Source organism: Anser cygnoides, chromosome 3 (assembly GCF_040182565.1).
Source record: "Anser cygnoides isolate HZ-2024a breed goose chromosome 3, Taihu_goose_T2T_genome, whole genome shotgun sequence".
In the NCBI taxonomy this organism is placed as follows: Eukaryota; Metazoa; Chordata; class Aves; order Anseriformes; family Anatidae; genus Anser; species Anser cygnoides.
This window is the reverse complement of record NC_089875.1, coordinates 28480596-28506707: the sequence shown is the minus strand read 5'-3', so window position 1 is coordinate 28506707 and position 26112 is coordinate 28480596. Positions and strand designations below refer to the sequence as shown.

Sequence of the window (26112 nt, the reverse complement as noted above, 5' to 3'; positions counted from 1 at the left end):
TTTCAGAGTCAAGTACTTTGGGAAATTGATGCGTTTGATATCTGCAGTTCATTGTCATGCTGTCAGTGGTGGAGTGAGTTCACTCAGGAAAGCTGAACTAACCTCACAAATAGCATTTTTTCCTCTTTGTGGACCTGTGTTCCACTCATTTTCAAATACCTGTGACAGTAGCACAAAAAGAATAAATGGTTCCTAGGCTTGAACCTCCTAAGTAAAATAGAATCCTAAACTTCTGTAAATGCTTTGAAGTTCCACTGCAGCCGTTCAGACTGACATCTTATTTTCCCCTTACAAGAATTATAGGAAGATAAAGTAAGGTTGAAAGTTTTTGATTTTTGTTTTCTTAGCCTTGTCTAGATTAATGCTGCTTTACAGATATTGAGATGTTACAGCTTTTAGATAGAACTCTGATGTCCTGTAAATAACAGGAATATGTCAGGTTTTTTTTACACTTCAGTGAACTGGTTAACTTTTGGTCTTTGGTTGTAACCTGATGATGTGCAGAAGTGCTCTCCATTCAGTTCTATAGAAAATCAACGGAGAAAGGAGAATTCTTTCATTTTCAGTTTGTGCTTAATATATTACCTATTTATCTTACTCCAATAAACATTGTAGCTTAAGTGAGATATTTGATTAATTTATTCTTTGTTACAAATGCATTTATAGGTACCTGTAGTTGTCCATCTATATTAAAATTTTAATTTTAATGCATAGAAGTCTAAATTTTTGTTCTAAATTCTACATGTGGTTTTCTATGTAGTGTGAATTCTTTGCTTGAAGCTTATTTTCTTGAAATATTAAGACTGCAGTATAAAATTTAAAATGCACAATTAGAACATGTTAAAAGATTAGATTAAAAAAAATATATATATTATTTCTGGTTACCTAGTAGGAGTGCTGCATTAGTTTAGGATGTTTACTAGAAACAGAGTTCAGTATAATAAAAAGTACAAAACTTACAGGTTTAAACAGTATGTTGGAATTACTGAGATTTAATAATTTGCTTTAAATAACAAGATCGTTAGTGTTAATATAGTTTGTGGGTTTAAAAAATAAAAACAAAAACACACAAGAGACCAGAGTAAAATCATTTTGTTCCTATTAATTTTTTATCCTTTGCTGCCCTCTTCAGCTCAAATGATGTACAGCTTTGGAGCAAGGTAAGTGGAGATAGTGATGCTGTAAATAAAATCAATTTCTCTGCATGCTTATGATAAAATAATGTAAATCTGAATTCTGAGCCTGCTAATTGTAGAACTCATTAATTAGAACAAGACATTTGTCAGTAGCAGATCGTACAACTATATGAAATTGAGATTTCATATTTGATAAGTGCAGTTGTAAAAATCAAATGTATATCTTTATTCTGATTTGTAGATCAATGCAATTAGAGCTGAAGGTAATATATAGTTGTAGCTTCATATGCAAAGCCAGCCGTGGTTTTCCTGATGCTTCTAAAAATCCTTTTCCTTCCTTCCCTAAAATTTCTTCGTATCCCCACACCAGTGCGAATAAAATAATAAGGCATGATTAAGTAAAATGACAGAAACGTGAAAAATCTAAAATATTAAAGGCAAAGACAGATAAGTCACTTGAATGAAGTCAAGTGAAAATTGGCTGATCATGCCCTCTCCAGTATAGGCTACCTTAGAAAGGTACCCCATATAACTTGGTTAATAAACCTTGCAGGGACCTAGAATAGAGGAGATGTTGGCAAATGCTGACCGGGTTGTGGTTACCAAATTTGGGAAGGGAGTTGCTGCTTTGTCGTTTATTTGAATACTGTACTTCCTCGCTAATACAAGCATGTACGTGGCTTGCTGTATATTCAGACTTAGGGGAAAAAAAAAAAAAGAAAAAAAAAGGAATGAAATGGAAATTGCAGTTTGGAAAGTTGCTGTTGTGCTGTTTAATGATACGTATAAATAAATTTTAGTCGTGAGGTGCAGGGTGTTTTTTTTTTTTTTTTTTTTCTACCACCTTGTGTTGTGTGAAGATTATGGTCAGAAGATGTTTTTGTTCCCTGCATCTATCCTTCTTTCTTGCGTGCGGAGAGGGGAGAAAAAGGGGAAAAAATGAAAAGGAAGAAAAAAGGGGATCAGTTTCATTACTTCCTTTACTGAATTAAACTTGAAGGACAGTTGAAGGACTGAAATAACGGTGGTCTGCATGTAAAGCCACATCTACGGCTACTTCTGTAGTTCTCCATAGTGGAGAAAAGGTGTATTTTGTCATCTTTACTAAATTTATGAGTTAAATATATGTATTAGCACTTCTTATTTTACAAAGGTTAACTTGGAAAACAAATAGTTACTTATTAAAAACGATATCATGCTTTTTTTCTGCAGTCCATTATTTGCAGTGTTCTCTGAAATTTGATTCAGAAGAATTGCGTTATCATGACTTCCTTAGTTTTTATTAGTTGTGGATTCTTCGGTGTGTTGGTTCCTTACAGGGAGGGTAAGGGCAAAAGGGCAGAAGACCACTGTAGTTTAACCATTCACAGAGTCTAGGCTGTTGGTAGAATGAGAAGTGATAATTCCATTGCGCTTTTGTTGTTTTCTGGCTTTATTTATTCATTTTATTAACATATTAACAATTAGGTGAGGATTCATTTTGTTTTGTCATTGCTTAAAACAGCTCTCTGACATCGAGAATCCATCTCCCTCCTAATTCTCTCAGATTGCATTCTACTGTCACGTCAGATACAGCAAAATTCTTGAAATAGTTAAAACCTGGGATTTTAAATATAGATGATATAATTTGCTTAAGAACAGTCAAATGGATTTTTAAAATGATGTGGTTTAGGTTAAAGTATTTGTGAGTAGGATGTGGGGGGCTTGGGGTAAATGCTTCTTTTCCTCTGAAGTAAAAATCCACGTGTTCTTTCAATTTGTATGAGACTAATGGAATATGTGCTAAATTTAGTCAAAGTATAAAGAATGCAATTAATTTTTATGGATGTATATGTTGTCATTCAAAATTGCATTTATTTAGAACAGCTATGCTAGTTATCTTAAATCTAACAGAGCATGATAAATCATGTTCCTCTGTTTTCTTCATGCATTTGCTTCTTTCAGAATTAAAAAAAAAAAAAAAAAGCTTTACGGGCCAATTTCAGCCTTTAAGTAAATTGGAACATAATTGTAGCATCTCCAGGAGCAACATCAGTTAATATTTGCTTTAGGCAATGTCTTATGATAGTTAACTTTCTGTAGAATGATACACAAGCATACTAGAAAATCTGTCTTACTGCCATAAAAGCATTTCAGTTTGCAATATATATTTTTAAGAAAAACCTATTATTTACCCAAAAAACACACGCACCAAAAAAAAACCACCTTCCTTGTATATTTTTTTTTTTTAGAGAATTACTATGATGTGGTAAAGAATAATACTTAACAGTGAGATGCTTTATTATTTTGAGAATTCAATCTCAGGTACTATTTGTCCTGCTTCTTTTGGCTGCAATGTACGATTATTCTGTCTTACCAGATAACAGAACTGTTGTACAAGGATGAACGTTATTGCCTGACGCCTCCAGGACCAACTGGTAGAGTTTCAATTTCTATGATTGTAACTTATCCACAAATCCGTTCTTCTGTGTAATGATGGGTTTGAGGGATTACAACAGTAAACACTGATTGCTTCTTTTTGAAAGTGAAATTTGAAAACATGTGGGGTGAAATCCTGATTCTAATAATCAGAGCATATTTTTGAGATACATTAGATCTTTTCTTTTTTAGAATTATAAACAAATCTTGCTGATAACGATTTATTTTTCTAATTTTATTGACCAAAATATAGATATAGAATGAGCACAGTATCAGTGCTTAAATACTTTGAGAGAAAATAAAAGCCGTCTTTCAATCTAGTTTTACCTTTAGTGATTTTGTGCAGTACAATGGTACTTAACATCCCAAATCTTCTACTTTGAAGTAAGTATACTTTTTTCATATAATCTGTGTTTAAAAAAAAAAAAATCAAAAAAATCCTCCTGCTGGGGGAGGTTTACGGGGAAAGCTAACATTTTGAGAAGAAAATTAACTAATACTGTTCAAATTCTTGAGTACAGGACCCCATATATTTTTTCACTTGCATAGATAAGAGTCTTAGCACCATTTGATAAAATCTGTTAATCTTGGTTTTCATTGGTTAATAGGCAGCTCCTTCAGTGTTAGTTACGTAATGGTTAAAGCATCTTCTATGCCTTCATATCAATATTACAATACTTAATGTAGCTTGGTAATGGAATGTAATGGGTAAAATGTACAGAAAAAATATGCAAAGTGGTAGAAATCAGTTTTTTCTTTTGAGCAGTGACAAAATATTTGTGGCAACTATTTGGGGTGGCGGGCAGGAAAGGGGGGGAAGGCCTTGGGCAGTACCACTTCTGTCACACAGCAGTGGAAAAAATAGATTGAAGTAAGATTCTGTACTGAAAAGCTGTCACTGGGTCTGAAAATAATTAATATTCCTTTCACTCACCAGTTAGATATGTGCTCCCAAACCACATAATCTCTATGCCTCAGTGATCATTGTTGCCATTTCAGAGCCTCTCATCAGGGTGACATCTCACACCAAAATGATTTCTTATAAATTAATCTTGATAACATGACAGTCTCGGTAATTTTAGTGGAATGCTTTCTCTTGTTTTTTTCCACAGAAGCTGTTGGCTATTTTCTTTATCACTTGATTGACAGCATGAGTGACTCAGAGGTACAGGCCAAGGAGGAGCGTTTGAGACAATACTTCCATCAGCTGAAGAAGATGGTACCATTTCATTTTTTGCTACATAATGCCTGTCCTGCCTGACATGTATCTATTAGATTTGAAATTGCTGCTTTTAAGTACAACCAGACCACTTCTCAATGACATGCAAGAGCTGGAGACTTGAATTACGTCTGAGATAATTTCTGTTAGACAAATTTCAGTTTGGTTGTGTTTCAAAACTCATATAATTTTTTCCCCACCTCTTGGTACAGAACATAGTTATCCCTACAAACCTCTGCAGCGGCATTTGCAGACTGCTGGACTCCTCTCAAGTTCCTGAATTAATTAAGGTCTGTGGTTCTATGGCAATTACTTTGAAGCTAAAAAATAGAGTATGTGTACTCTGTGCATAAATATTCTCCTTGGCAAAACAAATACCTTAATGCAATGATTTATATGTAAGCCTTTTAGCCTTTCTGTGATTCTTCACTAACTGTTGAAATTATTTTCATTCTCATGTGTGATAGTTTAGAGGGATACATTTAGTGTTACTTCAAGTCAGTGTACTAATGCTGCAGAATACAGGTTTTTAAAATTGTATTTATATAATAAACTCTACAACATTTTTAGCATCATATGCTTACTTACTGATTTTTTTTTTTGAGTTAGTGATATCTTTGTTTTACTGCATTTTAGGATGTAAGGTCACTGTCTCCTAAAAAACCCGTGTCTACAGACAGCATTCCAGAAGTAAGTAAATTCACCAATGGCTATGCTTGTTCTTACCAGAATAATAATAATGTTTGGATATGGGTTTTGGATGAAGTATAATCACTAGCTTTCAGGTCATGCAAGTATATTGACATTATTAAAATATACCACTTGAAGTTCAGAGGTTACTTTCCAGAGTAGGAATAAGGGCTGTCCAGATTTTCCTATAGACCTGATGCTTGACCTTGAAGTTGGCTGAAGTTTCATGCCTCAGTTTCCCTCTCTGGTAAAATATATTTGCTTTGAAAGTTCTAGTTAGTTAACAGTGGTGGTGTGAGGCTTAATTCATGCTTGTAAATTACAGTGATCCTCTTGAGTGGCAGGAACCATATAAATCCATACTGTCTGTGATGCTGGAATGTCAAGTCTTTACATCCCTGATCTGAGCAGAACAGAGATGGAAAAAGAAATAGGCTTCTACTCCCTACTTCCCTGAACACAGGAACAGAGTATGAGAAAAACAGTAGTGTTGACCTTTGTAGATATGCTACTTAATGCTTTTTTTTTTTACTGTATTCTGACTCAAATCTTCAATTAATATGTACTACTTAAACAGATAAAAGCATCTTAAATGATTAAAAATTTTCTTATACTGTGGAAGGAGAGGATTATTTTGTCTGTCTTTTATTAAAAGTGATCCGACAAGTTGTTCGGGGAAGGCTGTTTTTGAAATTGACATTCTTTCTGTTACCTCCATTTAGAGTGCTAAATCTGACGTGTCTGCTTTGGAGAAGAAACTAGAAAAGCGAAAAGCTGAAAACCAGCCTATTACAGATGTCTTGAAACAACTCATACATGCTCTTTGTGAAGAAGAGGTATCTTAAGCAATGCAGAGATAATTGGAAACACATAGCTATATTTTTAAAGGGACATAAATGACTGTATTATGGAAAGACAATAGTTAAGCAAAGACAAGTGCAGTGCTTGAGGTTTCATGGTTTGATGCTTATAAATCAAACATAAGTGCAAAAAGCAATTAAATCAAAAGGTTAACTAATTTCAGCAACACCTTGAATGGCATGTTTTGGGGTTGCTGAAGTTTGTTTACAATAATCTGCAAAGTGAATGATAGTAACAGCTGTGATAGGTTTATCATACATGCCAAATGTCCTTTCAAGCCATGGCTCCGGTCTCTTATATCTAGATTGTCAAGCAACTGATACATGCACTAGTCATTTGCAATTCAAATATTACTAGGTTGTTAATGCAGGGATTGAAATTCCATTTTCCTGCAGGAGGAAAGCTCTTCTGAGATAAAGGGTCTCTTGCCTTCATTCGGCAGGCGTCCAGCTGTAGTTTACATTCATTTAGTGTGTGTCTGTAATTTGTGGGGGTATCACCACACTTTTATTCAGTTTCTTGTTCAGTATGATCCTGCCTATAAAGCTGTATATGTAGGAACAGTAACAGTCGTGCAGATGATAACGCAGTATTCACTGCTGCTAAGAATATAGTTCAGAAAGAGTGATTCTCAGCTGTCTGTTTCTATGATTTTGCATATGAAATAAGACTAGAAGCAAACACCATTATAAGTTCAAAGTGGTCAAATGTATGAATAGGGATGTATAAAAAAAAGCTTTCTATGGGATCATTAAGTAGTTTCTTATTCTTTAGGAAGTGGTTTTATTGTATGTTTGGCAGTACACTAGGTGAAAAATTGTTATGAATTCCAAATAAATAGGAACCGTATTAGAACTTTGATTAATCATGTTTATAGTGTCTGTGTGGATTAAAAAAAAAAAAAGCCTTATTTAAAGCATGCTATAGAAATGTTACCTTAAAGCAAGAAAATAGACTTGGAAACCTACACTGAAATTAACCTATATAGTGATTTAGAAACATACTAATTTCTGCAAAATAATCTTTACTCTTAAATTTTCCTGAAATATTACAGCTACGTTTTCAAAATATGATCTTCTGCTATTAAAAGCACTAAAGCAGTCGCATAACTGCACACTGAACATATAAGATTCATAATGTCATATTGACTTTTCCTCTAGTTCACATCTTTGCTTTGTTCCTTTTATAGAATATGCAAAAAGCCCTTGAAGTGAAAGCCAAATATGAACCGGACATGGTTGTTGGTGGCTATGCAGCCTTAATAAATTTGTGCTGTCGACATGATAATGTAGAAGATGCAATGAACCTGAAAGAAAAAGTGTAAGTACACCGGCACTGAAACATGTCACAGAGATTTATGCTGATACACAGACCTTGTTGAATTAAGTAGGTTGAATATTAACCCCCTCATCCATTTTTAATTAGTTTTCCCCCACCAATGTATGTGCATTTAAAACAGGGGTGTGGTTTTTTGAAACAATTTTTTCTATAATTGAACATCAGAAACAGCTACTTTGTATGGACAATAACTTTTTTTAAAAGGCAAGTTGTTGTATGGGATCTGTTTTTTTTGAAGTTTGGCTTAAATTAAGTAAAATAAAAAAATACCTGTACTGTGTGTTAAAAAAGCAACTAGAATACTTTTAGAATATATTGTACCTATATTATTTTAGGATAGCAGTGCTTCTTAGTGGCATTGTGTTTTAAGATTAACAACAAGCATTCTACTTTAAATTTTTATTTTCAGAGCTTTGTATTTTATCTATGAAAATTAGCTCCTAGCTAAAACAGGTTATGCCTGACTTATCCCGGAGCAAAATCTTTCAGCTCATCCTTTTATTTGCCCCTTTCCCTTTTCCCCTCTTCCCCTTGAAAGCCTCCCTACAGTCCAGTGCTACAGGGGAGAAAACAAGTTGTGTTACTTTGATGTTCTCTCTGTCTCTCATATGCATTCGTGAAGTATTTGCTTTGGTTTTACAGTAGATTAATAGGCAGGTGCTCATTACACTTTGCTAGTGTTTGAAACTGAGAAATAATTGAGCTGTAAATACCAAGAAATTCACCACTCTGCAAACACTGTAACGTATTGATTTTAGCCACACTAGCATTCTCCCACAATCCCCACAGTGAGCTTGTATGAAGTAAAATTGAGTCTTCTAGTGGAGCTTCCTTGCAGTAGCATGGTTTTACTGATCAGCCTTGGGTGTAGCATAAAATTGCTAAGAGGCAACTCTTCAAATTGTTGCAAAAGCAGAGGAGGAATTCGTTTTTAAAATTCCAGGAAAGAGAAAATAAATACATAGCAGTAACTTGAAAATAGTAGATTTTCATTTGTTACTATAGGCGAGTAGCTTCACATTCTTTCCTTTATAGGAAACAGTACAGCCCTACCCCAGATGTGAGGACTGAGTTTTCTTTCCAGGCATATGGGAAACATTTTTTTTCTTTCCAAAAACTACCAAATAATTAATAAGAATATTTGTCTCTTTAAAACTTGTAAGTCTAGGTTTCTGTTGGTGGGAAGCTGCACAGAAAATATTTATGGTACATCTTTTAAGTATATCAGATTTTTCTTTTAACACTTAGAACTTTTAGCTCTTAATGCTGTTCTTTTGTTACATAGTTTTGTGTTTTTTTTTTTTTAATTTAATCTGTATTTATAAAATGTAAATGTCTGATACAATTTTTAATGTTTTAATTCCTAGCTTCCCTAGGAACTCACCTGTTGCTCTTGACACTGGAAAGTACATAGCACTGGTAGAAGTCTTAGGAAAACATGGTAGACTAGAAGGTAATCCTTTGGCTTTTATTTTGTATTTCTGCTATATAATAAAGGTATCTTGCTTCAAGAATAAAAATGTGTGTTGATATTAATGGTATATCATGTCCTGAAAAGTGCTTGAACATTTTGCATACAAATTTGCATGTGAATTCAACCAGAGATGCTTGGACAGTGCAGGCCATTAGTTTTAATGGATTGGCAAGCTTGTCATTTACATTTGCACAGCTCAGTGCTTTTTGCATTTCTGCAGCTAGTTTTTATTAGCATTGCTGTTTGGATTGAGTTTGAAGATCATGACTTATGGCACAAATTGCGTATGTGCCTAGACTAATGGCTTTGTTTTTGCTTAAGAAGGTCTGAAGGCTGAACATAAAACCTATAAACATAACCTTCTCATAAGAGCCAAGTACTGAAAAAAATTATTTAACTTTTTATAAAGTATATATTTTTCTGTTCCTGTTCTTTTATGTGTTTGTTACTGCATTTTAGAGTCATTCTGTCAAACTGCCTGGAAATTTTGGCTTTTAATGAGTGTTCTGCCAACTGCCTATTTTGGATTGCTAGATGTTTGCATTAAGCTGTTAGCTCTTTAATTTCTGTAATTTAGTCTAATATAATTCTATTATTTACATGATTTGGTTGATCTTTAAAAGAACCCTAGACTGTCATCAACTTTAAAACATGACTCCAAATATCGAGTTCTATGATTTTGTAGAAGACCTGACACAATAAAAACACGGTCCAAGCTTATATAAAACCGTAACATTTTGTATCTAAAAGACTGTACAACAGAATTAAAAAGCTAATATATTTTTTGTAAATAAAATCGTCTTTGAAATTTCTCTTAGACACCTATTAATCTTACTGTTCAAAAAAAAATAATAAAGCTGATGTTTTCTAAATCACAATAAATCAGATCATTACTACCTCTACATTAAAGCACTTTGAAAAGATTAGCTTGCTTTTAACAGCGTGAGTGTCCCTCGGAAAATAAAACAATTCATAAACGTAGCCAAATGCAAAGTGGTCAAAACATCCTATCTATGCAATAATTAAGAACATTATAAAAATGCACTTATTCCATATACCAAAATGTTTGTTTCTGCCTTACTAATGAAGCTTAATGAACCTAATGTTTTAACATGCAGTCTGTTAGAAAGCTTTCATTGGCTCTCCTTGGCTAATTAGTATCGACACAGCAAACAGGCCCTATCGGTATCAGACCATTAGTCTGGCTGTATATACAGTGTAAACATATCTTTATTATCTGGCCTCGTGACAAGCCATCTGCTGAAGAAACAATGGAGTGATTTAGCAGATGTTAGCATTGAACGATAAAAGCATCCATTTAGTAGAATCTTGCAGCTATAGGGCAGACTATACAGGGTTATGTGGTACAGAGTGGGCACACAGTTCCTATCTATAATTTGTAGTCAAAGTTGCAGCAAAATGATAAAACCATGCTATTGTGGATTTATAATTGTAGTCTCGTTTAGAAATGCAAGTAGTAATTAACTTGAAATCGGCATTATACGCCAGAATTTACATTCCTGCTGGGTTTGAAATGCTGTTTTAATAGCAGTTTGTTTTCCCTACATGAAATTACCTAAGGGTCTTTTGTGTTGTTTCATTGTAGATGCTATTAATGTTCTAACAGAGATGAAAGAGAAGGACGTTCCGATCTCTGATAGAGCGGTTGCATCTTTTTTCCGCCTTCTTAACGCCGCTGCCATGCGAGGTGAAGTTGAAACGGTGAATCGGTTACACGAGACCATTGTGAACCTGGGGCTGGCAGAAACTGCTGCCCTTTATTCCCCTCTGATTACAGTTCACCTTGAAAAGTAAGCTATGTTTGAGCTAGATGAAACAATTTACGATAAAATATTTATTTGTTGTGTGACTTGTGTGTGCTGTGTGCAGTAGTTACACACTGGTGTTTGAAAGTGCTTTTGTACGTAAACTTGCACACGCTTACCATACACACTTTGAGTGATCTCGGAGTACTGTGAATGAGTATCTTTTCATAAGGTGCTTATTGTCAGTTACACGTCACATGATGGTATCGTTGTGGGAACAACAGGTATGTTTTATGGACGCACCAGAGGTGAAGTGGCTGTATTTTGAAATATGCTTGCAAATAAGATGGTTCTAAAGTCTGTTTGACAGGATGGCTATTCAGAGCATGCTAAGTACACTCAGCTCTCGTGGTTAAGTAGTATGTGTTTTCCCATCAAAACCATTATTTTGCTGAGCCATACAATAGATCTCAGGTGAGCTGAAGGGGTGTGTTTGGACACTGAAATATTTCCAGTTCACACAATTATTCAGATAATTTGATATTACTGCCTATAGACTATGCCACTGAACTTAAATTCAAGGAAAGTACTAACTGGTTTGTCTGCTGTGATTTTCCCATATACACTTTTAACACCTTTTACCACAAAAAAGGAAGTTCATACACTCGTTCTGGAAGGAAGTATCTGTAATTCCATGTGCATTGTTCCTATGCATAACCTCTTCGATGAGGCAGGATATTTAAATTAATGTATGTATGAACTATATAACAATTTCTAACTGAAATTGAACCAAGGATTCCTTTTGTCTTTCCCTACTGTATGCACAGTCTTTTTTTTTTTCAGCATGTCATTTATGTACTTGTTGGATTTTAATCTTTTACAGCTACAGTGACTGATCAGTTTATTGCAGTTTGTTTCATGTATATTAAGTGTTCTTGGCTTAATATTATATTTAATAATAATATAATACCTATACAATACCATGAAATACTCACTTTTTTCATATGTAAGTCGGCCTCAGAGATGCATCTTAACATTTCTGTTAACATGTAATTCTTGTAGGCATTCTGGGTACACAAAGTCTTTATAACATTTTCTGTATCCAAAAATTCTTGTCATAAAGATGGAACTCTTGGTGGATGCATGCGTGTTCTCTTTTAAAAACAGTGTTTTAGAGAATCAGTCCTCTAGTTAGGAGTGTACAGTGTACACCTTTGCAGTCTGCAGCACTGCCTTGGTTATATCACAAGACAAGGCAGATGTTTATGAAGGTAATTTAACCGCAATCATATGTAACTAATGTATTGGAAAAATATCTTTGCTTTACAGTGCACAGTAAGAGTGGTTGCATATTACATAATTGCTTTATGCACACTGACATGTGGTAGTACTAGGTTCTCTTCAGTTGAAGTGGTATGGTGATGTGATGTGATCATGTATGGATGCAAAGGGGGACAGGAAAGAGTGCTCTTATTTTATCTTGATTCCCAGATTCTTTTGTATTATAAATGTTTGGTAAAACTTTTTTTACAAACTTTGTTTCCTCTTTATAAAAAGACTTGATGAGACTAGACTCTTAAAGAAGAAAGTCCTTCCTTCCTGTGGAACTGTATGACTACAAGTCATCAGTACTCAGCTGTATAACTTAATATATTACATTATATATAAATACAGTACAAAGAATGCTCATTTCCAATGTTTTTTTTTCTGCCTTCTTACAAGAGGAAAGACTTGCTTCCTCTCCAATGTTGGACTGAACAGAAAGGGCAAGCTTTTTCCAGATACCTTGCTTCAAAGGAATGACTGCATTTCACTTATTTTTATTGTGGAGATCTTAAGAGTTTTTGAAAGTTGAGTGACTGAAATAAGCATTAGTCATTTCTTTCAGCAGTAGTGCTTACTATTTGCCATCCTGCAGTTCAAGTATCATTACTGAAATGCTGTCATTTAGCTGCAGATCATCAGCATGGCTCTGAAATTAGCCGTGAAATGTTTTTTTTAATGTTCCACAGCAGCGTTTGTGCTACTGTTTTGTGTTCTTAAATTAATTCAAACTTTTTAATTGCTTGTAAAGGAATCTGATTTGCTTTTGAAGATCTCGACAATTTTGGGTTTAAAATGTTTTCATGTAACTCTCTTCTCTGTACCCACTCATGAATATTCTGCAGTTCTTGTTAAGTCCTAGTGCATATTAAAAGTGAGACTTTGCAGCGGAGCATGGAAAAGAAAAAAATAGGATTGTTGATTATTGCCTGCTCTTGTGCTATCCAGTACTTTGATAATACCTATTTACAGCAGGAGAAATTAACAGATAAAATAAGTACATGTAATTCTTTTTCTTACAAGAAAGCTGCACAAGCCAATTTTCTTAAAACCAAAAATAGGAGTTTCCAAGTTTAAGACAGGAACCACATCAAGTTTCTTATTACCATAATTTTATTATTGCTCCCCTTGTAAAATATTACTTCTGTGAAAGGAAACAAACCAGAACATCTTGAGGTCTGAAATTTACACATTCACTGTTTCAGAAGTGCTTTTAGGAGAGGGAAGAAAATTTGAAGGAAACCACTGAAAACACAGACTGCATGAAAAAAAAATTCTCTGTAGTTTTAAGTCACTGAGCACAAGTGGTGAATAGCTGTATTTTAAGAGATCAAAAGGCTATAGCATGTTTGTATTTCTTGAAAAATCATTGGTGCATTTTAATATAGCATTGTCCATTAAAGTATTGTATGCTGGGTTGTGATTAATTTCATATAAAGCCATATTTAGTTTCTTATGTAGCAGATGGTGTGCATCCAGTGCCTTGACAATTTTTCGTCTTGTTTTCATAGAGTTAAATTCACCTGATTTTGTTTGAGGTGATTCTTTGGCACATACAAGTTACTTGAATTTTAAATTTACTGTTAAAAATAGACATCTTTTTAAATTAGGTGGTATTCTTTAGGCAAAACCATCTCTGATGGAGACAGTTTTTCAAATTTTCAGCGGCTTTATTGTAGATATTTGCATGAAAACTCCGTAGGTGTTGCAGTGAAATTAAGGATGTTTGGCTCTCTTACTCCATTATTGCAATTAGGAATTTAGCATCATCAGTGCCAAAGGACGAAAGTGTCTCATTTGCCCTATGGGGACAGGACAGTGATAAGATGATTTTTCGTCAAGGATCATTGGGTCGTAATTAAGTTACATTCATGGCTATTGCTTTTTGAAGGATGATTGGTAAATGACAGGCTTCATGTGCTCGGTACGGACAGTGTTCGCTAGGGTTTTTTCTCCCTCTGTCAGAAAATCCTGTTGAGTCTGATAATGTAAATGTGGCATTTTATTCTGAACAAAAGAGCAGGGAAATGAGCTATCTTGTCTAATCATTCAGTTGTTTAACACCGACTTCCAGTTTAGACTCAATTGGCTGGAAAGCACTTGACATGTGAAGTTAGTGCTGTTCGGAACGCATGTTTGAGTAAATTTTAAAGTAAGTGACAGCTAAATTGTACCTAGGGAAATTACAAAGCCTTCAACACAGTTAATTTTTTGGGGAGGATTAGTTGTAATTGCAACACCAGTCTCCTTGAAGATTCCTTAGTATAGCAAATGAACAGAAAAACATTTAGCTCTTTCAAGAGCCCGTTCTCTTCTAACAGAATAATTTTTGTAAAGCTGATTGTACCTTGCTGAATTGACTTCCCTCTACACTAACATCTGCTTCAGATTTGTAGAGAGGGATTTGTTTTACCCGTCTACCCTCCACCCCCACCCCAGAGAGTCCCTTTTTTCTTTCTACCTCTCTAGTGGTTTCAGGTTTGAGAGCTTTTCAATCAGTAAACCCCTTAGGTAAATTGCCACTTCACTAAAGCTTTATGCATAATGTTGCAGCACTTCATTCCAATTAAAATCAATATTTGGAGTCTTAGTTTTATCAGGCAGACTCTCGGGTTGGGAAAGTTGTTTATTACAAGTAAAAGGGTTAGCTTTAGTGCTGCCTTCTTGAAGCAAGAGGGGAGTGGCTTGCAGAAATTGAAGGGGGATGTTATAGCCAGGCATGGTGTTACAGCCACTCTTCTGCAAACACTGAGACATTTGGCTAGTTTTGTCTCCTTAGATAGCTTTGTGCAAGTAAAATCGCCCATGCAAATATTTTGGAGGTTTACACCCCTGGTATCTTGGACTTCGTAGGCATCCCAAACAGAAAACACGTGAATCCAAAAACTTCTGTGATCTTAACTCTAGCTCCAATTTAGTTGAAAGATAATGCTGAATTGGGACTCCTGGGGGGTTACTTAAGGGGCAAGCATAATAAAGTCATGACTGAGGCTTTTGCTGTCATTTGAAAATAATAGTATAGCTTTGGTTTTAAAGGAACGTGTTTCGACACAGGGAAAAATACACAAAGCCTTAAATGTAATGGATATTAGCCTTGAACAAATACTGTCTGTGAGCAACTGAAAAAAACCCTGTAGAATCTGGCCAGCTGAAAATGAGGCACGGATCATATGTGTGCCGGATCATATGTTTTAAATAGGAATTTTGTGTAAACTGCCCCTGGAAGTCAGATTTTCCTATGTGGCTATGAGTATATGGGCTTTATTTCTTTTGTGACTTGATCCATATTAATTAAATAGTAATTTTGGACCAGGCTTTTAATCTAGTCATGTAGTAAGTAATCCTTTGGCGAGATAAAAGGGTATTTGACATGCATAAGTTTCTACAGAAAGACTGCCAAATATTTTCAAATGCACAGCTGTTTATTAGCTTAAATCCTTGTGCCTAAACAGAATTTTCTTAAAATGTGGAAATTCTTTTTTGTGCAGCTTTCTTTTTTTTTTTTTGGCGTTAGGGAGTCATAACAAAAAACACACTAAAATCTTACCTATACTTGAAATTTGAAGCTTACAGTAGGTTTCTAATTTTCTTTCTGTTTCTCTAACAGGATTGGTTTACAAAAGTTGTTGCCAGTACATATTCAGAATTAATTGCAGTCAGTGACAATTGAGAAATAGTGCAGGTTGTTAAGTAAACCATTTTAACTCAAGTACAAGCATAAGATTTTTTTCTAATAGTAGTACAAATAATTTTTGTAGAAATACGTCCAAATAAGGCTGAACTTCTATACCTCTGCTGTATATTTGTTTGTTGTCAGTTTTATTGTTGATTGGTTTTATAAAAGCTGTTCACTAGAAAACTCTGGATGACTGGTTGCTTGAGTGCAACAGAACAAATACGTCAGATTTTGATAGATTAAAAACAAATGCCTGGTAAATGAGCGTACAGGATACTGACCTCCTTAAATGCAGAGTTATTCGGGAACCTGTGAGCTATAGTACCAGTAACAAGTACAATATTTCCATTTTTGTAATCTTGGTCCTTTGCTGACTTCTTTCTCTGCATAAACACTATTAATGCCTCCAGAAGCATACATTTAGAGACTAGAAAATCTTTAATGCTTCTTTTTGAATGACATTCAAATTATTTGTTCATTTATTGATAGCTTTGACCTAAAAACAGTTACTTTAATCCTTTAGGAATACAGCTAAGACAATACTATGGCTGTTTGAGCATCAATCTGAAAAGCTAGATTTATCACTGAAAACTTTAATTTGAATGTATAAATGTTGTTGTGCCTCCTTAGAAATTGAGTAGTTCTCTGTAAAACTGTTTTTTTTTTTAAGATGTTAAATGAACTTGCATCTAAAGCAGGAGAAAAATACTGATTATATAAAGCTTTATATCTGTCTATGGTAACTACCATGGTATTTCTCTTTTATGACAGTAATCTAGCCTGCAACATCTACTTGCAGTTTTGAAATTAACCTGTAATTTAGTCTTCACCCCAAATGACAAAAATTCAAATGACTCCATGGGGTGCCAGAAGATGCACTATAAACAGGGCTCAGTAAGGGGGATAAGGTAGAAATCCGTCATCTTAGGTGTATTTTCAGAACGCCAGTATCAGTGAGCAAAATGAATTCCGTGTTTTACTCAAAAAAAGAAAAAATCCAAAAAAAAAGATGAAGATAGTATGTAGTAATCTAGATAGTTCATTCTTTGAAAAAGCAAAATCTGTGCTGCATGAGAAATCTCAGTGTGAGGAGGAGACATCTGACTTAACGTGTTTTAACAGAATATCTTAATTTGTTAAGGTTGAGATGATCGATAATGAAGTTGCTTCAGGAATGCAAAATCATCATCTCAAGTCACTTTTATTATAGCCTTTGGCTGCTTCTATTAAGTAATCTTTCCTCTCACCTACTTCCACCACCCTGTATTTGATAGTCCTTTTGAAATCTAAAATACGGTCTTATTGACTGTGTGTACTTATTAAGTTTTGTGTGTGTCATTTTGGTTTGACTCATTTTATTTTGAACTTCTTCCTTCAAAGAGTAACTTACATGTTGTTTACCACTGTTTCAGCAGTTGTCCTCTTTTTTTTATTGGTTTGTAATCCTTTGAAAAAGGGTCTGCAGCAGCTGACTTAGTTCTGTTAGTTGCACAGTTTAGGATGTTAAAGGTTACGTTTGTTGGTTACTTTTTACAGTTTCAAATCTGGTTGTTTTTATGGCTTTTCAGTTTCGCATTATGGTTAGCTGTACTTCTGAAGGCATTAATATTGTATACACAGCAGAAAAAAAATCACCAATGGACTGAGATAACAAAAGTGGAAATATTGTACTTGTTACTGGTATTTACTGCTGAAAGGCTTGTGACTAAGTCTGCATTTAAGGAGGTCAGTATCTTATGCACTAATTTACTAGTACCGTTGACTCTGTGTCATGGATAGGTCAGCACAGAGTACATTTTGGTACCTCAATATATTGTTATATTCAGTGCAAAAAAGTACACTTTTATTACAGAAAATATGCATTGGTTTCTGACCTTTATATAGAATGGGTAAATGCTAACCCTGCAATTGTGATGGAAGAAAAGGAATGGAAATAAACCTGGTGATTTATAGCTAGTCTGTAAAGGTATAAAACAAGCATAAAGCAATCTAAAGAGCTTTGTTTAACTAGGTTGACCCTGAGGATTTCTAATGAAATAAAAATGCTGTCGAAAAAAATTAAAGAGCTTAAAAATTGTCTAAACAGAGACGTTTGGAGCTAATGTATTCTGCACAATATTACATATTAACAAGAAAAACGGAACTCTTGAATATAAACAAATTTCTGTGGAATTGGTATTTTGTCACGATAGCATACAGCAGAATTTAAGAATTTTAATTCAGAAATTAAGCGTATGTAATGGTGATGCAGCGCATTTATACATTCGCTTAATTTGTAATGAACAGTGGTCGTGAACTCAAAAAATTACACAGCAAGGAGATTTGAGCCTAAAACTGTAGTTCTCTTTTCATTTATGTAGCTATCAAGCATACATGATATTTGCTTGTAGAAAAACTTTACCCATTATTTGAAAATATCTAGAATATTGGGGATGGTGGGGGGGAATAAAATACTCATCTGTATTACAGATCTGTGCATAAATTCTCCTTGAAATTTTTCAAGACCAAAGTGGGTTCATAATTGTCTACTCCTGCTCAGTTTTTCTATTTATGTATTTTTATTCTTTTTTTTTGTTTCTTTCCATGAGGGATGACATGCCTGCTGCTCTGGAAGCTTTAATGGGCTGTTATAAGAAGCACGGGAAAATTCTTCAGCTTCATAATGTCTACTGTAGACTCATAGAGAAAGGAGATGCTGATCTTCTGCAAAAAGGTTGGTTGCATGTAGTCAAGTACTGTCCAGTTATATGGAGTGCTTTCTGGAGGTTTTTCTTCCATGATCATTTATAGCATTTATGTCATCGGAAAGAACAAAATTTCATAGCTTTGTGTTACTTTAAAGCATTTAAATGATGCCTATGTTTTTCAGATTGAAAAATGGATATTCATTTTAAATGGAGAAGAATTCTATTGTTTGGGTAATATAGCAACAAGTTCTCAAAGATTAGTGTTAATACTTGTTCTAGCTATATATATCACTTCTAAGAAACAACTTCTCCACACACGTTTCTGAAACAGTTGTGTAGTTAAGAAAACCTAAATTCACGCTTGGCACAAGCCAAGAATGCCAACATAGTTGTTTTGTTTAATGTAATTCAAAATGTAGTATAGCTCAACAGAAAAACAGTTTAAGCATGCTCAACCACAAAGCTACAGCAGATGGTGTAATATGTTGTAAATGTTCCATGCGCTTCAAAATGTATTTCATATATATATGTATGTATATATTTATGTACGGTGTTTTGTGATGCTTGGAAAAGAGAAAATACTAGTATTAAGAATATTTAACATGTATATTAAAATGCTTGAATTCATTTAGTAAACTAATCATTTTTATTTTCTTTTAGTTTCAGATTTTGTAAGCAGAGAATATGGTGACATGATGGCCCTCTATGATCTCTTCTTTGCCTTCTTGCAAACAGGAAAATATAGAGAGGCCAGGAAGGTCATTGAGGTAGGATTTTAACTATAGTACTCTATTCATGCAGCCATTTAGACTCTTAATTAGAAACATTTAAAGTTTTTAACCTTTAATTAGTCTTGTTCTGGTTCACATTAATAGAATTCAATCCTAATAAAGAAAAAAAAAAAGCCTCGACCAGCTTTATTTTGTATAATTACAGTTCAGAAGAGAGACAGTCTTGTTATATATTGAATTTGTTTCCTCACGTTTTCAAATTTGCTGTTATATATCAAAATGATATTTGCATATTAAATATCGGATTGTGGAACAATTAAATTAAACTGGCATTCCTGGGTGTAAAGTTGCTAATCCTCTTTCCGAAGGAATTCTTTGTTCTTAAAAGCACTGGAATTTAATTTGCTGCAGACCATGCTCAGACTTATTTGTAATGCTTGTCTACAAGTTAATCAGCCAAACAAGTGCTGTCTGCTACTGTTTGGCATTTAATTTAGCATTTCTTCTCTCTCTCTCTCTCTCTCTCTCTCTCTCCCTTCCTCTCTCTCTCTCTCTCTCTCTCTCTCTCTCTCTCTCTTTCTCTTTCAGGATAGTAAGCAGCTTATAGGAAGTGGTAGGTGACAAACTTGGTCTATTTAGGATTAGTATATTTTATCTAGACTTGATTGAAATTGTGCTTACTGAAATTGATAAGTCAAAGGGGCAGCTGCAGAGTCTGCCCAGATTATGATTATTTTTCTTCTTAACACAGTTGTATGTTGTTAAAATGCTGCATAAGTATACAAGTTAATGTGTAGGAGAGGAAGGATCTTGCAGAAAAAGTGATACTTAGTCCTTATCATTTTTGTATTATGTACATAACTCTGCAACCTGTTTTTTCTGTTTTTTTTTTCCTTCCTAAGATAAAGCTTGCCTTTTTTCTAGTTCTGTTAAATATTTGAGATACCAGTTATCCTTACTTGAATTATTACCCAATAGAAATCTTGCATTTAAAAAATCTTTTAAGTGAAGGTCTGCTCTGTGATAGAACAATACTTTTCCTGATTTAAGGAGGACAGAAGTGCTGAGCATCCTGTTAAATATTTTTTCTCAGAGATGGTCTTTTGGAGCTTAATCTAATAATACAGAAGAACTGAAATATCGGTATCTAACAAGACAGTGAGGAGTTCAGTTCTTTTAATAGTGATTAAAGTATATAGGATGTACAAGCCTGAAATCTCAGAACTGGAAGTAAGAGTTTCTTAGATACTGGCATTTAATTTCTCAGCACTTCTATTGATGGCTACAGTTCAACATTCATGAATTGGATAGTAAGCAAATGATCAAATTATTATCAAATTTTAATAATTTAATAATTGTATTATTTTCAAATCATTATTTGAAATTGTTGTTTTAATAGGTGCCAATTTTATCTCTGCACAAATTCAGTATTTGGTGTTGGACTATCAAGTATCAGTAACCACAGACAGACATAAGCGTAAATCTGAGCACCTGGTATCTGGAGATGAAATGGAACTTCTCCTGACTCTTTAGGCTCTTTAGAGTAGGACTTCATGCTCTTACCTAGCTTCCATAAAGTATGAATTTGATCTTTGTATATGTTGTTGAGGAAAAAAAAGGTTTAAATTTTTTAGGAATACAGAAATTTAGCTATGCATGTCATTTACCAGTGAATCAAGGGGCACAAAATCAATCACTGTATCATGTTTTATTTACAGGTATTTTTATGTAAGAATAATTTAGGTATTTTCCAATATTTTTTTTCTTCAAGGGCAAAAAAAAATCTTAATTCATATCTTGCTGGGGAAGAAAATAGTTTTAGTCCATAAAAAGTTACTATTTGCTTTTTTTGTTTTGTTGGGAAGTCGAAGGCATACTGCATATAATGTGGAAGATGGAGTACTGGTTGTATGTGTATCATTTTCTCCAGTAGTGTTTTTTGCAGCTAAATTCCTTCTCTTGCTGGCCATCTCAGATAGTTTTTCTATTTTCATTTCCTGTTGAAGAAACATTCAGTAAAGGTTGATCAAATTTGGGGTCACTTGATCTTTTTAGAAGTAGTTGCATGTTGGACATGGATTGCCTGTCAGTGTATACTTAATCATGTGTTGCTGATTATAGCGATCAATTGATTTTAGTGGTATCATTTGTTATTGGAGTATCTGAAGAATTAATAAAGAGTATCTAAAAGGGTAGGAATGAAACTGGAAAAAAAATCCGTAGGAGCTAAGGAAATGAAGACTGTGGAGGTTATGGTGTTTTAAATGGGGTGCTTTTTATTGGAGACCACTGCCTCAGCTTTCTCTTGTTACTTTTAGAAATCAGAGATCTGTTGGATGCTCCTGTGAAAGTGACAACTGCTGCTTTGAAAAATTTGCAACTCAAACCCCTATGAAAAGAAAATAACTTTTAAATCTCAATCATTGGTAAAATACAACTGAATGACAATAGTGGAAAAAGAAGGGGAAGATTTAGGTGCAATTATATATATAAAAAAAGGGGGGGGTCAGTTGTGTATGTACATAATCTGGTAACAAAAATGTGCAGGCATATATATGTGTATATATATATATATATATATATAAAAGCTCATGTTGTGGGATGTTGTCATAGCAAGAAAGGTGAAAGCTCTGGGGCAAAGCTGCTTGTTGGTAGGGCAGGAAGACTAAGTAGAGAACGATAGCATGAAAGACAACTAAAGATTAATCGGTGTGGCCAAAGAATGTGCCTGACTAATACCAGACCAAGTAAATTGCAGCGCGTAGTTTGGTGCTGCGATTCTCATTGAGGCAATGAAAGGTGGAAGAGAAACTAGGAGAGAAGACTTGAGGCAGAAGGGCCAATGCAACTAGGTTCTGAGGCTTCATAGCGTGGTTGATAAGGTAATAGTTTGCAGTGTTGATAGACTCTGGTTAAGGTTTTGAAGTCAATTCTCATTTGTTTTGTGGCAGGTAGCTAGACAGAAAGCCTCTTTCAGAGATCAGACATTCAAATGAGGTAGCTTCAGTTTCTCTGGAAAGGGAAGGTGTGCTTTATTGTAGCCATGTCTGGTGATTACTGAATGCGTGAAGTTGTGCTGGTAGAAGGATGTGCTGGGAGATGCTCTTTTGCCTCACGCTGGGAAGTACTACTGTTGGGTGCATCACAGTGTGATTTAGTCTTCAGTTCTTAAGTGTGCGTCATCTGATGTGTCAGATTTTGTCATGAGTCCTTCAGAAGTGATCATATCAAAACAGACCGTGGTACCCTTCTCTTCTTGTCCCTTACCACGAAGTCACCTACTACCTTGCTTTCCCTTGGAGGAGCATCATCATCATCAATTACATCATCAATTGTAGCCCTAGTTACATAGGACTTTTTCCCTTACTTGTAAAGGCAGTTTAATTGACCTTTTGCCTTTGATTTTTTTTTCTCTTTTTTTTTCCTCATAAAAGAGATAATTAAGTGAATATATTTTTATTTTAATGGATGATACTTAAAGACTAAAAGAAACAGATGAATTTTCCAGTAAAAGGGATTCAGACACAATTACCTTCTAGAACAATATTTTCTTAACTAGTCTTCTAAAATGTTGTCTCATTTTGATAATATCTAATCGAATTTTCTCACAGAGGGTCATCTTTATACATGTTGCTCCATTGCTCCAGGTAGTAGAACTGAGAGTCTGGAAGAGTTGCATGGCCTGGTATTCTTTAAGTCTGGTATTTAGGTGGCGAGAGTATTTTCTAGAGCCCAGTCCCCAGAATCCCTTTCAATCCATAGTTGCTTACTTCTTGTAAGAACTGGAAAATCTGAATTCCCTTATTTTTACTCAATTGTCAGCTGCCACTGTTGCTGTTTTATTAAACTTGATCCAGCTGATGGTTGAGAGCTGGACTGATGTGAGGGTCATCCAGGAGAGACCTGAGATGAAAAGGGAGGGTTACACCACCTTTGAGGAATCTGCTTCCTTCCTCCCCTTCACCTGTTATTTTCCTTGCGTGGTACATGGAGACTTAAAAATTAATTACCTAAACAGTTATAATATAGTTGTTCTGTGTCACTTGGGATCAATTTTAGCTGTTCAGTCATCTCTGAAGTTTGCCGTGAGATCTGTAGCTGTTCACCTGTGTGATGGTTGAGTATTTCTAGACTTGCACTTTTTCCTTCATTTATTATACATGCTGAATGCTATTATCAAAATATTCTCTGAATCTGTATGAGATGAAGTCATGCCCATGGTCTAGACTACCCACTTGGCTCTTTGTGGTATACTCACAAGACTTGTACATTGGTAAGCACTGTAACAGTCCTGCAGCAGAGCTTCAAGGAAGCTGTTCTTTAAATCTGCTTTGCAAAAGCAAGCTTAGTTCATGACTTACTTCATGAAGTAAAAATGAACATTTTACACCTATGGCTGAAGTATACACAGTTTTAAACCAGCAATGGGTCCATTTCCAGTTGAAATCGGCCTCAGTCAGGTGTACAGGTCAATTTTTGTTACTGTTAAGTAACAAAATAGAAAGCAAAATAACTCTCACAGGTTTATATATCAAGTTTGTCTTTAAAGAAAAAAAACCAACAAACCAAAACAAAACCCAAACCCCACCACAACCAACAACAATAAAAACCACCACCACGTAAATTATTATCAGAATCTAAGAGGAAGAATTCAAAAGAGTAAAGCACGTGAAAGCATTAATGAGTGTTTTATCTTAAAATATTAATGATTTTTTCACTGCTTGAAATGGAAGAGTCAGTCAATCCCTGCTTACTCTTTAAGTAAATTTTAATCTTTTGTGATGAAGTGGTTAAAGCAATTTGATCTGATCTTACACACTTTATAAAAATGTAAATATAGTGGTAACTAGTATTTGGAATGACAGTATGTTACAAACGTAAACCAAAACGTCAGTAGGCTTTTACTCTGAAAATGATACAGGCAGCATTGCTAACAGCATCTGTGTTAAGGTATGTTAACGTTGTAAAACATTGTACATGAATGCACCCGAAGCTTCACGCTATCATGACTGGCAATATTTTTCTAAGATTTCCTTTCCTTCTCTTTTCAGATATTCCTGTCCATTGTTTTAGATAATTCTTCCATTAAAGGAGACACTTTAAAAAGTATATAAAATTTAAAGTATCTTGGAGCTGTTTTTCATTTTCTGTTGATTCTCCCAAGAATCAAATATCCTAGTATCTTCTATGTAAAAGTGTCAGCATCATTATACACAACTTTTTAGATTTTTTTTTCAAGAGCACCTGATTCTGTTCTTTACGACTTATCTATATGCTGTTACCTACTGACTTGTGTGGTTTTGTTTTCATTAAGGTGAGCAAAAATGGTTCATAAACTTAATTTTTGATAAACATATAGATATTGCCTCTTTTTGTGGATTAAAAAAAAAAGATATATCCAGAGTATTCTTAAATCTTCTTTCATTTTTCTGTGCTTATACAAGTCCAGTGGAAAAGGTTGTTGAGAAGACTGCCATTCCTACTGCTTCAACGTAGTTAAGAAACGTTCATTTCCTGAGGGAAAGAACCTACAAACTTGGTTTCTTCTTTTTCTAGATCTTCCTGGGAACATGCGTATTAGTGTGTACTTAATACTAGTTTTCTGTTAGCACTGCACTGTAATGATAAAATGTGTTTTCTTAAACTGCATTCCTTTGGACAGCAAAATACTTTTTTTTTCTTTTTTTTTTAATCTGGTACCTTTGAAAAGGGTATCAGATCACTGGCATTTTTAGGTGCTTAAAGGCTCTTCTGATAAGCTGGTAGAGATGTTTGAATTTTTTTCTTGACAGATAATTCTTGAAGTCATTCTAAATTAATTCACTAGCTCATGTGATTTAAAATAGTTCCTTTAATAAAACAGTAAAAGCTCTTGTTTCTGCTCTGTAGTTCTACTGCAAATGAAGGCTAGGAGAGGATTACTGTATTTAGGAGATAGGGAAAGATCACAGAATCGTATGGCAGAATTTTTAATAGAAAACTAACCTGCACAAGTTTGCTATCACAAGAGGGAACTCCCTTGAAAATGTCAATGCAGAGTGTATGGCTTCCGAACTGTTTTTACTAGATTTTGTGTGGAGATTTCTGTCATCTGCCGTTATATTAAATGTATCATGTATACTTACTAGTTTGATATATTACACCATCTCTTGTGTATCAAAATGTTTGTGAAGAACTGAAGAACAAGTATATACAAAATATTTTAAATGAAATGTATTTACAGTCTCAATAAATGCAAGAAAAGGCATTTGTTGCTGAAATTCAAGACCTGACAAAAGAACTATTTTAGGTGAGTTTAGTGTACAGGAATATATCTATCAACAAATGTCAAGTTAATTCAGGGGGTAAATAGATTTAAGCAAAAAATTGTGACATCCACTGTCAGCAGACCTTGAGATACCAGTTGCCATTGGATTTAATCTACCATAAAACAATGATAATATTTCTACTTGATATTGAGAGATTACAACCTTCTTTCATCCAGATTGCTTTTTATAAGAATCTACATCAGAAAATTGAGTCTTGCTGATTTTATGTTAGAGATAAAAACAAAAGAACAAAACAAACAAAAAATCAACAACTACTGGGAGAAGATGCTTTCTTGATTTGTCACAGCAGGATTTATTTTTTTTTAATGTATGGTTTAATGATTGTTACATCTAGTGTCTAAATTTGCCTACAAAAATGTATGTTTGGTCTGCTTATGAAAAAGAGCAGAGGTGATTAGAACAAAATTTAAATGTCTGTGAATGTGTAATGCAAATTCTGTTAGGTACTTAGAGATACGGTGGTC

General features: G+C 34.4%; 1 protein-coding gene across 2 annotated transcripts in view; it reads left to right on the top strand.

The window, feature by feature from the left end:
* Nucleotides 1-26112, top strand: part of LRPPRC (leucine rich pentatricopeptide repeat containing) — a 93611-nt gene that overhangs the window by 31836 nt on the left and 35663 nt on the right. For both annotated transcript variants that reach the window (XM_066993784.1, XM_066993783.1), the window contains exons 15-25: nucleotides 1133-1160; nucleotides 3496-3553; nucleotides 4667-4773; nucleotides 4986-5063; nucleotides 5410-5463; nucleotides 6186-6299; nucleotides 7514-7644; nucleotides 9030-9115; nucleotides 10743-10947; nucleotides 18490-18614; nucleotides 19249-19355. In XM_066993784.1, coding sequence (XP_066849885.1) covers nucleotides 1133-1160; nucleotides 3496-3553; nucleotides 4667-4773; nucleotides 4986-5063; nucleotides 5410-5463; nucleotides 6186-6299; nucleotides 7514-7644; nucleotides 9030-9115; nucleotides 10743-10947; nucleotides 18490-18614; nucleotides 19249-19355 — 1093 coding nt within the window. The remainder of the gene's footprint in view (nucleotides 1-1132; nucleotides 1161-3495; nucleotides 3554-4666; nucleotides 4774-4985; nucleotides 5064-5409; nucleotides 5464-6185; nucleotides 6300-7513; nucleotides 7645-9029; nucleotides 9116-10742; nucleotides 10948-18489; nucleotides 18615-19248; nucleotides 19356-26112) is intronic.